General features: G+C 47.9%; 1 protein-coding gene, 1 long non-coding RNA gene and 1 pseudogene across 12 annotated transcripts; 1 reads left to right on the top strand and 2 right to left on the bottom strand.

The window, feature by feature from the left end:
* Window positions 1–1,351: 1,351 nt before the first annotated feature.
* LOC112890999 lies at window positions 1,352–5,260 on the bottom strand. Of its 10 annotated transcripts, XR_003228388.1 has the most exons (7): window positions 4,714–5,260; window positions 4,604–4,634; window positions 3,357–4,452; window positions 3,144–3,232; window positions 2,240–3,042; window positions 1,738–2,125; window positions 1,352–1,590 (listed from the first exon to the last, which is right to left on the bottom strand). It is a non-coding gene; the product is annotated as an uncharacterized LOC112890999 (long non-coding RNA). The 10 variants fall into 10 exon arrangements; XR_003228386.1 differs by having other exon boundaries at window positions 3,357–3,554; window positions 4,393–5,260; XR_003228382.1 differs by having other exon boundaries at window positions 3,357–3,537; window positions 4,393–5,260.
* A 1,882-nt stretch (window positions 5,261–7,142) lies between these two features.
* Window positions 7,143–10,342, top strand: LOC112890997. Of its 2 annotated transcripts, none has more exons than XM_025957892.1 (4): window positions 7,143–7,184; window positions 8,987–9,098; window positions 9,283–9,383; window positions 9,482–10,342. In XM_025957892.1, exons 2-4 carry the CDS (start codon window positions 9,001–9,003, stop codon window positions 10,048–10,050), a joined length of 768 nt encoding a protein of 255 aa, XP_025813677.1. In that variant the 5' UTR covers window positions 7,143–7,184; window positions 8,987–9,000; the 3' UTR covers window positions 10,051–10,342. The 2 variants fall into 2 exon arrangements, with proteins under 2 accessions (XP_025813677.1, XP_025813676.1); XM_025957891.1 differs by lacking the exon at window positions 7,143–7,184 and adding an exon at window positions 8,570–8,899.
* A 3,742-nt stretch (window positions 10,343–14,084) lies between these two features.
* Window positions 14,085–15,189, bottom strand: LOC112890995 (annotated as a pseudogene).
* Window positions 15,190–16,558: the final 1,369 nt, after the last annotated feature.

Genomic DNA, 16,558 nt, shown 5'->3' with positions numbered 1-16,558 from the left:
TCACTAACCCAGCTGATCCAAGTTTGTTGCTTGCTCAAAGTCATGGACGGGCAGCAGGTCGCTGGCACGGACAAAACACGTCTTGTACGCATTATTGGACGGAGACATGCATGCATGCGAGATGACGATGCTACGTGAGGTAGTAGTTAGTGTGCCATAATTTTGAGAGAAAAAAAATGCTGTAATGGAGCTAGCTGTCTGTACCTGGTCAACATCATAGGCACTGTAGTGCATGCAGTGGCCTGCCTTGCATAAAAACTCGATGGTCCGCTTTCAGAAGGACGGATCGGAGAGCACAGAATGTACTTGGTGAGTGGTATGTCTACGTGTACAGGAAAAGCAAGTACAGATTGAGACGGTACACGAGCGAGACGGTGCATCAGATCTTTGTCCTGGGAAACTAAATAAACATACAGTCAACCCCACGTGTCAGTGGCACATCAAACTGAAAAAAAAACCTACGTGGCAACGATACAAGAAGTCCTATACGATATAGTACATCACATATGTCTTCTGAAAAAAAAATATACATTCATATATGGAATATTTTTCACTTGAGCTTTCACGTTCATTAGCGACAGCATCACGCGGTGAGTTTGGCAACATAAACATGCGTGAAAAGATCCAGGTGCTATTGTGTGACGCGCGTGCGAAAATGATTGGGTCGAATCGGGGTCCCTCCCTTGCATTGCCACTTTGCCAGTCACAGTTCACGCCAAGGATCCTCCTCTGTCTGCTCTCCTCTCTTCAACCGCGATAGCTCTAGCTTTGTTGGGGCGTTGCGCTGCATGTGATGAGGTGCAGGACGGGCCACATGGGGGATCATCCATCATGTCACCATGATGCGAGCGTGAGATCGATATTGGAGGAGGATCCGGCGGCAAAGGCGAGTAAAAGAAAAAAAGAAGTGGCTCATCCCACCTGGGATTCCTATGATGCACTGCCCCTGTCCTTCTGTGCTCGAGTGCATACGCATCTTTTTTTTTTCTTTTTCCAAAATCTTTATAGACTCTTGCAGGGTGCATCGATCTAGGTAGGGTTTTGTTTCATCATTGGCTCTCTGCGTGGATGTTGGTTGGTTATTAATTACTGCCCGTGGAACCTGGGTTAATGGGTGGGCTCATGGTAAGACAGAGACCTGCCCTAAACAAACATTATTAGGGTAAAAAGCTTCTTTTGTTAGTTTACTCCTGTTTTGCTTTGCCCAAAAGACCACCTTCTTTGCTGGACCTGCAGGGTTAAAAGGATCTTTAACCCAGCACATTCCATCCTTCAGCTGGAAGGCATCCTGTAATTTTATCCAGTCCTAGTAATAATATATAACCAGCTTCAGCAGCAGGAGTACATACCGTTGCCAGAACAGAAGTAGTCACTGCATCTTGGTCCTCAAGTCCCGCTACCATGGTCAAAAGGAAAAGTTACTGTACCTAGCCCTGGATAATTAAACAATGCCCTTGCAGTACATCAACGGCCGCACCGTACAAAAGTTTACCCATCGCCGGCACTCGTACCGGCACACTCAGATCTAGCGATTACTCCCTCCTGCATGCTTAGCAGCGAGTTCAGACAGGCGCCAGCTGCAGATCGAGCCTGGAGACGGAGCCGGACAAGCACATCAGATCACTACGGGCGAGTGAACAGTGCGATGCGAGGTTACGACAGATCCCTACGGTTAAAAGCCGGTTCACATGCGCGACCCGGCCGTACACATCCCTACACTAACCCTAATTAATTTACCTTTGGCCGCACGCTAAGCTGACGTCCGTGGCCGTGGCCGTGGCCGGCCGGCCGCACGCCGGCGGTCTGGTCACATGCGCGCATCGCGCGGCGAGCTCCGGTCTCGCCCTCGCTTGGACGCGGCCGCGACCGAGCAGTGCCACTGCCACGCCACGCGCCGCGCCGCGCCGCGCCAGGGGAAGCGACAAGGCTACCGCGCCGGGGCTGCCCGTTGCGCTTGGCGGCCACCGCCGATCCTCCCCGGCCGGCTGCCTGCTGCCTGCAGAGATGCGGATTCCGACCAACCGGCCGGCCTCGCCGTCCCAGAAGTCTGAAACCTCTGGCGCCCAATGGGTGTAGTGTACTCCGTAGCGGCGTAGCCTCGTTGAGAGCAAGGGCCGTGGCCGTTCTGGTAGGAGCAGCATCTGTGGTCAGTTTTATTCGAGGTTGTAGACAAGCGAATAGAGGTGTACGCAACTCAAAATCCCTGTCTCAAACCGTCAACTGCAAGTCTAGAACTGACCTCACGAGTAGAACAGTAACAGACCACTCGTTGTAACTGGAACCAGCGTTTCATCCCGGCCGTAGCCTTGCACCTTGCTGCGATCTGCGTCTACCGGACGGTGGTCTGAAACGGTCGTGCAGTGTTGAACCGTTGACCTTGACCAGTTGACCACATGTAATCGTGTAGTGGTAAACTGGTAAGTCCAGGCACCAGCTGTACAAAGTAGAATCCACGCTGCGGCCTGCACAGTGTATGGGCAGGGCCGCCGTGCCAGCTGCCTGCATGCCCCCAGCTTCTGGATCTTCGCCATCTCCGGCCGTCCCTGCGCGGTGGTCCTAGCTGGGCTCCGACGGATCCCTGCCTGCTGCCTCTTGTCTCGCCTGCTTCAATTCGGGTCTCCTTTCCCATGGAGGGTCGGACGAGGACACGCCATTACAGCATTCGTCCTCGAGGTTAGCGCACCCACGCGCTGGCGCATGGTCCCCGGCTGGCAAGGGTTACCGCTGCTGCCGTCGGCGCCCGAGTCTCACCTTCTCCATCTGCGTCACCCCTGCAACGCTGCCGTGGGGTGGTAGGAGCTGTAGCCGCCGTAGTGGCCTCCAGCTAGCTTGCACAGGGAGGGCACAGCAGCAGCCAGCAACCACCCCTTCCAAGAACGATAACCCTGGCCATCAATGGCGCTGCTCCATGGCCTCGGTGAGGGAGGCCATGGCGTGCCCGTCCTTCCGGGCACCGTCTGTCCTGGGAACAGGGCCGCATGGCGCAACTGCCGTAAATGTGCCGCACGGTACGCGTCCGTGGACGCACGCCACCAGAATTCCCTTGTAGAAAAAGAAAGAAAGAAAATGGTCGGTGAGAGGGGTCCTAAGTGGTTAATTGCAGGTTACTGATAAAATAACTCCACTGTCCCTGTTTCACCAACCTGTATGACCTACAACGCGCCTCTCATCTCTGACCAACCAGTGAGATGCATGCAGTGCAAAGAAGCATCAGCCATGGGCCTGGGCGAAGCTTCACACCAGCAACCATCAAAGGTTAAAGGCGAGTGCAAGAAAGCTAAAAAGGTGATCAGGAACAAACAGCCTAGCATGAACCTGACCATCAGGACGTGGTAAGACTAGCAGCTGGCCTGTACCGTGGATAATGCTGATCACACCCAGCACGACGGGCTTTTCCCCTTTGCTTCAGCAGCATCTGAGGCCTTGCAAACGGCAGCGGCGAGCATCCAAGTGCAATAGACAAGAACACAGGGGAAAAGGCAGCGCCTTTTGCTCCCAACCGCGTTCGGTGTCTTCATGTGCTGTGCTGCTGCAACCCTGCATGCAAGAGAGAGCTAGCGGCATGGTTAAGGTCAACTGACACTATCAAATTCCCAGTTGATGTCCTCTGTTCCTCTCGCCAAGTGGACGGCAAGAGATGCCCCAACTTGGTGAATAGATTTAGAGTGCCATTAGTAAGTCTGGTTCAGACATGATGCTGAATTCCTAGGACCTGGTTCCTGATCTAATGATCTACATTCCATGGCATGTGTGTTGGTTAGTACTTGGTACCCAGCCATCATGTTCAGACAATAACTGAAGGTCATGGATTTGGGGTTCAGTAAAACAGTTAAACTGGGCCGGCTGGTGAAATGTTTCAAGAAATTAACTTTAAGAAGGGTGCAAGTTCTGATACAAGGCATGTACACTGGTACCCCTGTTTTTTCTGTTTTGAACAGAGGCAGTACTGCTGTAATCTGGGCATGTCCTGCTGGTTCAAGAAATACGGAAGTAAGAGTGTAAGACTAACTAAAACTGGTTCAAGTATGACTTGAGAAGCTACTATTTGTTACCTAAAATAAAAGGAACCATACAGTAGCACACCTCCCTACTATTTTTCAGCTATTTCCCCCGAGAAAAAAAAGAAAGGAAGGACAAAGTACAGAACAGGGGCAGGTTGAGACAATCAGGTTAGATAGATTTTGTCATATATAACAACTCAGATCCACCCAAGAGCCTACCCAGATTAGCTAGCCCCTATAAGGCGCCACCAACAACTTTGACACCAGGACACAAGGAACAGTGTGTAAACACACATGCAATTGCATCGGCTCATCATTAACCAATATAGGCTTCAATAATTTAACACACGGACCCAATGATGTTACATACGGAAATGATTTTTTTTTTCACCTGCTCAGAGGTTAGGTCAGTCTACCATCTTCGTTCTTCAGCAATCACCACCGGTCCAACCTACAGACAGAACAAGGCTGAAAAGAATCAGTGCCAAGTCTGCGTTGGCATTTTAACCACCACAGCTTTGTTATGTGCAGCCCTGGAGCGCAGTCTTTCTTCCTGTGCTCCGGTGACTCTGTCTGAGCACGCGTGCAATGGCTGCACTCACCCAGAGACCAGAAAAGGCAGCCCAGGAAAACCTGCAGGGAAAGGTGCGAGGCATCCTTTGAGAAAGGTTGACCTGTAATGATTGACAGACCAGTCAGTATGAACAATTACATTCGTGAGATCCAAACTTTTGAGGGTCTTCCTTTTATCTCTGTAGATGTGTGTGCAACTGGAGCTTGAGATGCTGGGACCTGGGACTAGTGGACTACTACTTTGTGTCTCCCATTGCTAAAAGGCATGGATGCAGCCAAACTATAAGATGCAGCAAGTCACTTGAGTAGGCACTGCATATTTCAAAAACAGGTGAAAATAGGTGCAGAATGCAGTCATCTAGTGGAAGGTACTAGTTTGATGCAGCAAAATATAAACTTTTATAGATTGACAGAACATATTTCCAACTGTTGAAAAATACCATTTAATCAACTTGTACACCTCCATAGGGGGTTCAGAATTTGAGAGGAGTACACTACTGAAAGTACTTTACATTGCAGAGCTCTCCGTGCATCAGAAGTTTCAGTGAACCGATATATAATGCAAACAGACATACTGGAGATACAACATATTCTTTCAAGGTAAAAAAATTACCAACATATCTATACAGTTGTACCATATGAACAAGTAGCTGTCTGCTCCTGGCTTAGTAGTCATCTAGACGCCTGCGGGGGGGGGGGGGGGGGGGGGGGGGGGGGGTGGCTGTCATTTATAACAATGCATCTGGCAAGAGAACCCTCAGCTCCAAACCGATCTCTAAGGCAAACAATCCAGGGTATATCTTCTTGGCTCAACATCATCAGATTTCAGAGCTTTGGCAACAATAATTTTCTGAAAAAGGAAAATAGCCAAATCAATCAGAACATAAGTATATTTCAGCATCTTGGAAAGTAGTATACACCTAAAATATATATCACCAACACACCGACACAAACAGCGTATCGTTCTTTCCTAGATCCACAAGATAAAAGTTAGATACAAAAAGTGAAGACTAAAGTACACAAATCATTATCGTCAAGCTTGTCAACAACATTATCAGTATAATCTTTTTGGTCTAAAAGCTCAGAGTGTTTCTCGCACTAACAAAAGCCATGTTTCCTATTCCCAAAAAAACATAGACATTTGTCTTAAAGACAAAATCAACAACCAATAAGCATTGGAATAAGTACTGATTTGCTTTGTCCATGATTTTGAGTACCTTTTCATTGATACCAAGAGTAGTATTCTACAGCAGTCAGTGTGAAACCTTGGAACTCAAATAGTAGAAATAACTTCTTAAATCTTAATTAACACCATTCATCAACTGGTTAGTTAGAAAGCCTGGAATTGGCAGCACAGACCATCATGTCAGGATCATAACAGTTTAAGGTGTGTGAAGAAATATGGATGATTTTGCCACATCATGTCAACCTTTTCTCCTCAAAAGTTACATCTAGGTTCAACCAACCTTAGACTTGATCCAACCTGTGACAACAATAACAAAGAAAAGTCTGATCTAAATACCTTTAATTACTGCATTCCTTTACCTATGATTTGTCCAGATCAATGTGGCAAGAGCTCTCTGTTCTTTCATTAAGAACAATAAAAAAAGCAAAGATTTAGAAAGTTTGAAAAGGTAGTGGCGTATAAGGAACCACTACTTGAAAGGAGAGTGAGTAAGTACTGCCAAACTGCTGGAAAAATAACAAATGACCTGCCACTAATGGAATCACAGGAACAATTGATTAATCTGCTATAAGTGAGAAAAAAATTACTTGAATCTGCATACTTTTTTATCAAATATAAATTGACTAATCCGGAAAGACCCTCGTTCACCCCTGTAGGACTCTCAAAGTTTCTTGCTGCCACAAATCTTAATCATTACTGAAATCTAAAGACTAAAAGCTTAAAACCCATGTCTGGCCTGTTGATTGAAACAAGTCTTTGGCTAGGTAGACATATCTTTTTGTTATCACCAATAGCATGTTGAATTTTATGACTGGCAGTTCACCAAATAGCTTAAAATGTCAGGGTGTCAGGGAGATGTTGACAAACTAACCAAGTAACCATAGTTTAGCAAAAAAAATTAGAAAGGCAAACAACTGACTCCGAAGCGTTCTTTTAGAGGCAACATGTTCAAAGTAATTCAACAAGCAATGCATGATACTGAACTTTTCTGCAGTATAGGCAATTAACTATACGATGAGAGAAAATAAGAAGATTTTGTAGTGTGGAAAAGGTCAATAAGGCCGACGACTTTTATACTACATTTTTTTTAAAAAAATGACCGCACGTCAGTTATCAATTAATCAGATGAAGAAACTGCTAGCTAGTCCATCCCTACACGATTAGAAAATATAAATTGTGCAAACCAATCAAAGTTATAAATAAACTGAACAGAAAACACTTGCACAAACCAATTACGAAAGATGATCTAACCCTATCCGCACGCCGCCCGCTCTGCTCCAGGCTCCCGCCCGCCGCCCGCCCGCACGCCGCGCGCCGCCGCGCGCCGCCGCCCGCCGCCCGCAGCCCCGCGCCCCCGCCCCCGCCCGCCCGCCGCCCGGCCGCCGCCGCCCGCCTCTGCCTTCTGTCAAGTTGTTGGTGACTTGGTTAGTTGGTTTCCTCTTTGGTTTTTACTTTTCAGGGCACTGCTAAGAGACTAAGGGTGTGTTCCATTCCGGATACTTAAAAGTTTAGAGGGATCACATAAAAAAAATCTTATCATTTAGAAGTATTAAATAAAGTCTAATTACAAAACTAATTGCAGAACCCTAGTGCTAATTCGCGAGACGAATCTAATGAGGTATATTAGTCCATGATTAGTGAATAATTACTGTAGCATCACTGTAGCAAATTATGGATTAATTAGGCTCATTAAATTTGTCTCGCGAATTAGCACACAGCTGTGCAAAAAATTTTATAAACAGATTTTATTTAATACTTCTAAATAGCAAGATTCTCTTTGATATGTGGGTCTAAAGTTTAGAGGGTGGGAAACGAACAGGCCCTAAGAGAGTCCGGTCACAGAGATTTGGGATTTGGGAATTTGGGAGCTGTGGCTGTGGTGGCTGTGGCGGCGGCAGGAGCTGCACTGCCAGGAGCCAGGAGCGTCCGCGCCTTCGCCAGTTTGCCTGCAAGTCCGGCTCCAGGCTCCAGCCCGCCTCCGCACATTGGCGCCGCTCCGCCGCCGTCCTAGCCATCTTGCTGAGTGCCAGCGCCCCGCCGCCATCCTAACCATGGTTGAAAAATTGCAAGGGGAAGAAAAAAATTAACCAAAACGGTATATTTTTACATTATCCAGTGTCTAGACTCTAGGCCTCCAGCAATATCTAGTAATTTATAGGTATATCTTGAACATTCGCTCTCATTTCAGTCTCATTTTACATTTGCTTGTTGTGAAAAACGTTTAAATTACGGCATGCATTTTTTTAGCTCGTTGTCTCGGCAATACCTTGATTTTGTCGCGTCCTTCGCTACTGCTCCAAACCATCACTTTCCCTGCTGCTTGCTCAACAAGAGCCCCGGCCCAACATCTGTGGCGGCTAACTGCTTCTTCAATTGTTTCTTCTTCTTCTCAAGTTCATTCTCGGAATCTCACGCTCTGAGCACGCGCCACCGGCGTATTGCGGAGCGTCTCACTGACCACAGCGAAGGTACATCTCCCACTAACCCAGTCTCCTGTCCAAAACTGTTCGTTGTTGCAATCTCCCATCTTTGCCATTCATCGATGCAGGCATGGGCGAACCACTAATTTAGAAATTTAGAAAGATGTTTGGATCCGGAATTAATTTTTAATCCGGATCATGTTGAATGTTCGTATGCTCAATAGAGGGTAAGCTTGTGCTAATCAACGACACAGCCTAATTAATCTGTCATTAGAACATATTTACTGTAGCACAACATGGTTAAATCATGAATCAATTAAGTTTAATGGATTCATCTTGCGAATTAGCCTCCATTTATACAATTGGTTTTGTACTTAGACTATATTTAAGACTTCTAATTGGTGTCCAAACATCCAATGTGGCAGAACCAAATAGTCATTTAGATCATTAGATGTGTTGATGATACCATCACCATGTATGATCAAGCGATCCAATTCCACAATTTCCACTAATTCATCAGGTCACTGGCTAAATCCTGGCTTCGCAGTTCGCACCTCTAGCGGAGTGGTGGACTCCACATCGCTGGGCTGCCATCCGAACTCTTGCGAGCATCCTGCACGAGCGGTTAGAGCTACGCAGTTCCCACCAAAAGGAAAGAAAAAAAAAAGACGAGCGATTAGGCAGTTACTAGTACTTGGTAGATCTTCCATCCCGCGAAGGTAACCGCCGCGTCCTTGTCCTCCTGCGCTCGCTCGCCCCAGCCACACCAAGATCAGCCGACGAATTAACAGGCCCTTTCATTCCAGGGCAGAGGAGATCGATGGGGTCCGTCGTGAGCTCGGCGGCGAACGGCGTTGGCACGCTTGTCGGGAACGTCGTGTCCGCGCCGTTCAAGGTGCTCTTCGGCGCCTCCTGCGAGTAAGTTCATCTTGACGACATTCGATTTATTTATTTTTTGCTGCAATTAATTAGCATCCAGGAGTGGTGGATGGATTACGCCGCTCTTCTTTCTTCCTTCTAGTTTCTGCCAGAAAGTGAATTCCACACGCCATTGAATGATAGCAAGTTTTTCCCTTTCTTTTTTTCTCGCTCTATGTCAAAGGAGCGTTTGCTCAGGGACATGGGACCTGCCCTGCTTCATCGAGCACGTCTGCATCTCCAGCCTGCTCAGGCTCTTCGTGGTTATCATCGTCACCTACATTGGTATAAGAACACACACAGTCGAATGAATGGAGCATGCCATGCGTGCAGATCTTGTCACATCTGGTTAATGTATTACCTTCTGTTGGCACAACGTACAGTGCTGCTGTTCGGGTATGTCCTGTGCAAGCTGGGCATCGTCAAGTGCGTGGCCAAGAACGCCTTCAAGATGGTGTGGAAGCCCTGCTCGGCCTGCTGCGGCGCGCTCGGCCTCCTCTGGCAGAAGGTGCGCGACACCAAGCGCGTGCACCGCGGCCGACGCGGCCGGCGGGAGCGGGACGTCGAGCTGGGGCAGCCCAGCAGCAGCACGACCCGCGACGGCACAGGCTCATCCTCCTCATCATCCTCCTCCGACGACGACTACGACGGTGACCACCGCCGGGGCGCCGCGGCGGGCAGCAGGTCGACGAGGAGATCGTTGCCGTCGTCGTCGTTGTCAGTGCGGGAGAGAAAGAAGGACAGGATCCGGCAGTCCCTGCGCCTGAAGAGGGTAAGCTCCAAGGTAGAGCGCGCTGCGAGGGTAAGCCAGGGGATCAGTGGACGGCAACACCGCCACTCGACCTCGACCGGGCCGAAGAGAACGGAGGTGCCGCCGTCCTTGTCATCACGGCGCGAGCTGGGCATGGCTCGCCGGCGCGTGGGCACAAGCATGCGCACTGCCGCACATTAAAGTCGAGCCATGGCGATTCGACGCGACAATACGTGATGCCCCATCAATGACTTATGGATCCCATTCCACAGATCGATCTCGATCGTCCATGCTCTGGTGGTAGATACAGTACTTTGGTTAATTGCTTATAGGTTGGTAAATACTGTATCAGAACTTCGTGGTGAAAAAGTTCATTGCACATGGTATGGTAGTTAGATAAAAGAGTTGTTGATTAACCTAATTACAGACGCTGGTCCAAACGTTAGTACTGTGCCGTTGTAAAAGATGGTTAACTTAGTGTGTTGTCTAATAGGTGGTCTCATGTATTACCACGTAATCTTTAGATGATCTAACAAAGAACTCATATAATAGATTGTCTGTTTAGTTGTTTCGTGATAATCCATGAGTCCTAAATTTATGCATGAGCCAAATCAACGTTGTGATCTTTTACGTATTTTCACTTTGTAGATTTTTATGTCACCGTGGTGTTGTAGCAATAAAGTACATATCACTTTCAGCTCCACTAGTTGTAGGCAAATTATACACGAGAAGTATCCTACGTATAGATATAGATATTCAAATAAAATATTTATTGTATACTATACGAAAAGATTAAAAAAATGATCACATCTCGATGAAAAAGTTCATGCAAATAACTATACCAGAGGGCAATCATGAACAGCAGCTAGCTAGTCGCGTATATCAAGAAAACCCTTGCTAATTAGTAATTATTAATGTAATCTAGTAGCAGAACATCGAATACACATACACACATGCGGTCTTGGATTGATGCCGGTGACGAAGATGCCGCCTGGGGTGCTGCAGCCGCCGGCAAGCTCGCTGGCCGCGACGAGGAGGGGCGCGTTGGGTTCGGGCCCGGTGACGAAGATGCCGCTAGTGTGCTGCAGCCGCCGGCAAGCTCCCTGGCCTCGACGACGAGGTGGGTTCGAGCGTCGGGACGTGCCCCCTTTGTGGCAGCCGTGCCATATGCTTCACCGGCAAAGCACCGTGGCCTGGTTCGTCGCCTCATCGGAGAGACGGAGAGAGAGTTGCCAGCAGATGGAGATGGTGAATCGATTTCGCGCGCGAGGAAGAAGAATTTAGCGCGGCGAGAAGGAATCAGCACAGTAGATCCAGCGAGGGGAAAAAATCGCTTCCTCTAGCAACGACCGGGCATACAACGGTGGTAAAGTTGTCTCGTCGAGTGAAAAAATCGTTGATGAGCCCGTTGTTTTACGAGACAACAGCTTTTCTCTCTCTCCCCTTCTCTTCTCCATAGAAAAAAAAATCTACACAGCTCTTCATGAGACAGCCTACAAAACCGTTAATATATATAGCAATATATTTGCTCTTATGCCCTACAAACTGGCAGCTCTGTAAAGCCTGTTTGCCTTGGGTAAGATGGCTCAGAAGGAATCAACTGATTTACTTTCAGTAAGATAGACAATTGTAGTTCTTCCTCTATCTGAGTTTGTGCAAAGTTAACTATCCTATGTTTAATCAAATTATAAAAAAGAATAATAATATTTATGATGTAAAATGAGTACAATTAGATCTGTTGTCAAGTATATTTTTGTAGTTGATTTAGTCAATATGTACTACAAATTTAGTCAAACTTAGTATATTTTGATTGATAAAAAACTCAGAGTCCTTTCAGCTTGCTCCTAAACTGAGAGTTTTTTTTGTGTCTGCTGGGGTAGGGTGGGGCGTTGGGGTTAGGAGGTGGGGGTGGTTGGTGGGTCGGGTCATGGCCTCGTTGGCGTGAGAGAAGCTCCGCCATTATTAATATTTAGGGACGGAGCAACAGGAGATGTTATTTTAAAATCTACTCTCTGAATAAGATTTAGAGAGTTATTTGAGTAAAAATTGTTTTCTATATATTTGTATTCTCTAACATATTTTCTATACCTATGCGTAGTCTAGAGAGCCATTCTCGCTCTCCATCTATGGCTAGCGAGAAATCCGGAATAGAGGAGGTTTATATTTAGATATCCAATTGAAAAAAGGTTAGTTGGAGAGTAATTTTTAACCAAAATCTCTATTTCTAAATATATAAAGAAAGAGTCTCTTGGAGATGCTCTTATATCAACGCACGAGTTGCATAAGCTCCCTAATACTTGCATAACTCCGAACCTCGCTAGCGATATGCTGCAAAACGGTCAGCTCCAACTCTAATGATGCGATGCCGTTGAAACATATCGATGTCGAGGAACTTGCCGATCCGGGTTCGAGTCCCTCGTTACGAGTACTCATATTTTTTCTAAATTTATTTTAGGATTTAACCGGCGTTATTCTTTTAGCGGTAGGTAATGTGCCCGTCGATAGCGAGATGGGCTCAATCTCTTGGAGACGCCTGTGATAATTTTGTCAATCTCAAAAATATGCAAGCTCAGTCTTTTGGAGATGCTCATCACTATTAGAAAACATGCCAAAGATCCACCCTAAAAGTACTAGCATGAAAATGATCCGGTACGGGTCATCTTCATACCAGTACTTTTAAGGTGGATGGAAAGATCTAGAGAGTGGTAACACCACGCGGTATCTAAGGCTAGATATTGGTAGCGGGTGGTGCTATCATCCGGTACTAAATGCTCCACCCACACCCGGTATTAGCAATCCTCCACGACTTACTTCAAATAGAATTATCTTCCTATCAATTATAATTGTTGTGCATGTGAGATGGTAAGAGAGGTGCATGCAAAGCAAGAGGTTGCAGGTTCGAATCCCGGCCACCGGCACGTGCGCGTGTACGGGTCTCTTCTTGGATTTAATATATTTTTTTGATAAAAATGTTTTGGTACCGGATGGAATCTTCACCCGGTACTAAATAGACCCTTAGGCACCGGGTGTTTTACCCACTGACAAAAATCCAGACTTTTAGTCTCAGCCTCGCAGTACGGGTTAGGAAGCGATGCGTAAGGCACCGATCATCCGGTATTATAAGACTTGTTTCTAATAGTGCTATTGTGTGCATGTATTCATCTTCAATCTCGAAAATCTTCCGATTTAGTCTCTTAAAAAATACTTATAGAGATGGAGTTGCGTGCCTCGGGGCCGAACTGGTGAGCAGCCGACTCGTGCATGGCTCCGCCAGGCATCCGTACGGGGTTGTGGTGGAAAATAATTTTAAGTAATTTATAGAGGTGATTAAAATACTAATAATGTGGGCCCCTATGGCTCAGTGGTAGAGCGTGGGCTTCGTAAGCGGAAGGTCTGCAGTTTGATCCTGTATGGGGCATTAGTTTTTTTGATTTGTAATGACCATGTTTTTTTAAAAGCTATGTGACCATGGTTTTGGTGTTGCCGATACATGAAAACAAAACAAAAACAAGAACTTTCTAATCCTCTTTTTGGTAGTCCCCGGAAGAATACTTCAAGTCAGATTTACTTTTGATCCTATTTGCCAATTTTATGGTGGTGTGCCATTTAGAAGAAAATAGTATTAAGCATTTTAGTTGCGTTCTTATTATCATACGGTATTCTCTTGGAATTGCGTAAAAGTTGTCCTAATCGTTAGCTAAATGGGAATTTTTGCCATTTTAGTTCCTGTTACCATGCGCTTGATTCAAGGTCTGGTGCCCAAGAAAATTTTTTTTTGAGGAATTGGCCGACAAGTCAAAGATCCTGAATTATCCGATAGAACTCTTTCTACTTTTCATCCCACCAATTACTTTTCAGCAATACTCGAGGCAGAAACATAGTGATTCTATTTGTACAGGCTCTACTGTTTGCTGGAAAACTATAAGAGATTCTCTTCCAAAATCACAACTTCAGATATAACTATCATAATCATATCCAAGCTATGCTGAGGGAAGTTGGTATTGAACTTAGAGGTTTGTTGTCATTTCAGCAGTCACTGCAGTACATAAGGAATCAGTAACAGTTTTTGTTTGAATTCTGAAAGGATCTAATGTACAAAGTAAAACACATTTTTCTAAGCATCGGCTTGCAACATTAGTCACAAGACTCACAGCTCAAGCTTCTGCCCTCGAGAACAACAGCCCGGACGAACATTATATTTTCCGCTATGTATGTACTGCTAGCGAAGTGAAAGCTCAGGGATAGATGACCTGGGAGCGGTACGTTTCCCGGCCTTCCACGTGGCCAGGATGGCATCGTTGACGACGAGGATCCTGCCGGAGCCGGAGGTGAGCCGGAGCCCGAACGGCGCCCTGAGCTTCCTGCCGTTGTTGAGGCGCCACGTCGCGCCCCAGTTGTGCGCCATGGGCTTTGAGGTCGCCGTCGCCGCCCTCGAACTCGACCAGCACGTCGAAGTAGAACGGGTTCGCGCCCTGGTCCACCCTGAACGCGACGCTCACGCCGGGGGTACCTGCACGGCATCACCCTCCTGTACTGGACTCTAAGCACGCCGCCGGCGCGGAGCCTATCGGCCATGCCGCGCCTCGTCATGGCGCCCATGGCGGCGCCGCTCATGTCGAAGTGGGCGGCCTCGCCGGGGAACAGCCCGCGGGAGGATCGTCCGTGATGACGACGGTCACCGGCTGGCCGGAGCAGGCCGCGTTGCTCGCGCATTTGACCTGGACGGACGCGTTGTCTTAGCACTAATTGCGGTTTTAACATTTGTTAAATGTATACGTGTGCCAGCAGTAGGGCGTTCTGCTGGCGTAGGTACCTCATAGCAGGCGCCACAACCCTGGCCTCCCCTGTACAGCAGCGTGCTCCCGGCGGCGATCATCGATGAGAATGGCCGCTTCCCGACGGCGGTCCGGTAGCCGCACGCGCCACCTGCATGCATGCATATGTTTCTACCCATTAGTCAGTGGACCCATTTCAGCTCCGGCACGGTCACGCGCGTCGGCACAGGCATCGATCGCCTGCATTGCACGCGCACTAACCTTCGCTCCCGTCGCTGTTGGGGGCGCCGTAGTACGTCGCCCGGGCGCCCCCACAACCAGCCGCCGCTGCCGGCGCCGAGGGGCTAGCGGTGTGGTTGCTGCGTGGCTTTGGAACAGTAGTTGGCTGCGGCCGCTCGTGGCTGATCGACTTTGGCTGGGACGATGCAGCTAGCTTGAAGTTGTAGTTGGTCGGCGGCGTAGGCGTTGGCTTTGTGAGTTTCCGGAAGCAAGCAATGGGGCTCAACAGAAGCGAGAGCACCACCACCATTGCGCCCAACAGTAATGTGTAAGAAGGTTTCGCCATTGGCAGCTGGCCTAGCAGCTTACCTTAGCTTGTTGCTGGAGTGCTCTATGAGAGTTGCATGCAGCAGTGGTGACGACAGAAACGAGTGTTTATAGGGCATGCATTCGGGGCGGATGCACAAGGACAAAGATGACTTTGGGGATTCTAGCTACTGGTTGAATTATTAGGGCGAACTTGACAAGTTGGTGTGTTAATTGGCCTGAAACATGTCTAAGCAGAGTAGCAGACATGTTTAGTCTGCACCACCTGGTCATTGACAAATAAATGGGTCGCGATTGAGTACGACTACGAAATGTTGTCTGTAATATATGAAGTATAGGATCTGGCTAACTTACAGCCGGCCGTAATATTACCTTCCCATACGGTCTGCCTTCCAATTTTGGCAACCCCCGCCTCCCCTCCCTTTCCCACAATTTTTAGCGCCAAGCAGTGTCAGACCCGGGGCCACCAGGTTAGGCACATTACGTAGTTTAAGAGATTAAGCCCGTCTTATCTCTTACTCATTTGGTTTATCTCTTGTTTATCCCGTTTAAATAGGAGATAGAGCTAACCAACACGGAGAGGATCTACTCGAGATGTGTTCTGGTATGATCCCTTGACGGGGGTTGGTTAGCATCTTTGTAACTCTGACCTCTCGGATCTATAAGGGAGGTCAGGGACCCCCTCAAAACAGAAGATCATTAGATCGTTCCACACCAAAGGCAATACAAACCAAACAGGACGTAGGGTGTAACGCTCCGTGTGGCCCGAACCTGTCCAAGTCTTGTGTTCCTTGCACCTTCGAGTTCCTGATCTCGGCGTCTCCTCACCCAAAACTTACCACCTTGGGCATATCCCTCGGTGGGCAGCCGGTTAAACACCGACAGCTGGCGCGCCAAGTAGGGGGACGCGTCGAAGATCCACCGGCGAGCTCGATGGCATCTTTCAACTTCGTCAGATCAATTCCCTCTCAGGGCACGACATTCGTTTTTGGCTCGTGGGTTTGCATCGCAGATGGTACGGGCAACTTTCGGCGATTCCTCGTCGACATGACGCCAAAAACCTTCGCTGCGGACTCCCGCAGCGGCCTCGACAAGTTCGTCGATGAACTCGACAACTTGCCGCTCCATACTTTTGCAGCACAGGTCGAGGAGAAATCTGCTCCAAGCTCGACTCCTTCTGGTGCTGCCTCAGCTTCCCCTGGTTTGGACTTGTTCCAATCTAGAGATCTGCATGGTCGACCTCGACTCGATCCATGCAAATTGGCCACTAATCTTCAGGAGGCCGACGAATCCGGATCCCTCTCCATGTTGGAAAAAGATCTGGACTTACTGCTCCAGGATGGAAATCCTGAAGCCACCGCGTGTCGGGGGGCTTCGGGTTGTTCTGG

The sequence above is a fragment of the Panicum hallii genome, chromosome 4 (assembly GCF_002211085.1).
Source record: "Panicum hallii strain FIL2 chromosome 4, PHallii_v3.1, whole genome shotgun sequence".
Classification (NCBI taxonomy): Eukaryota; Viridiplantae; Streptophyta; class Magnoliopsida; order Poales; family Poaceae; genus Panicum; species Panicum hallii.
The sequence above is the reverse complement of the archived record's forward strand: the minus strand, read 5'-3'. Positions and strand labels throughout refer to the sequence as shown.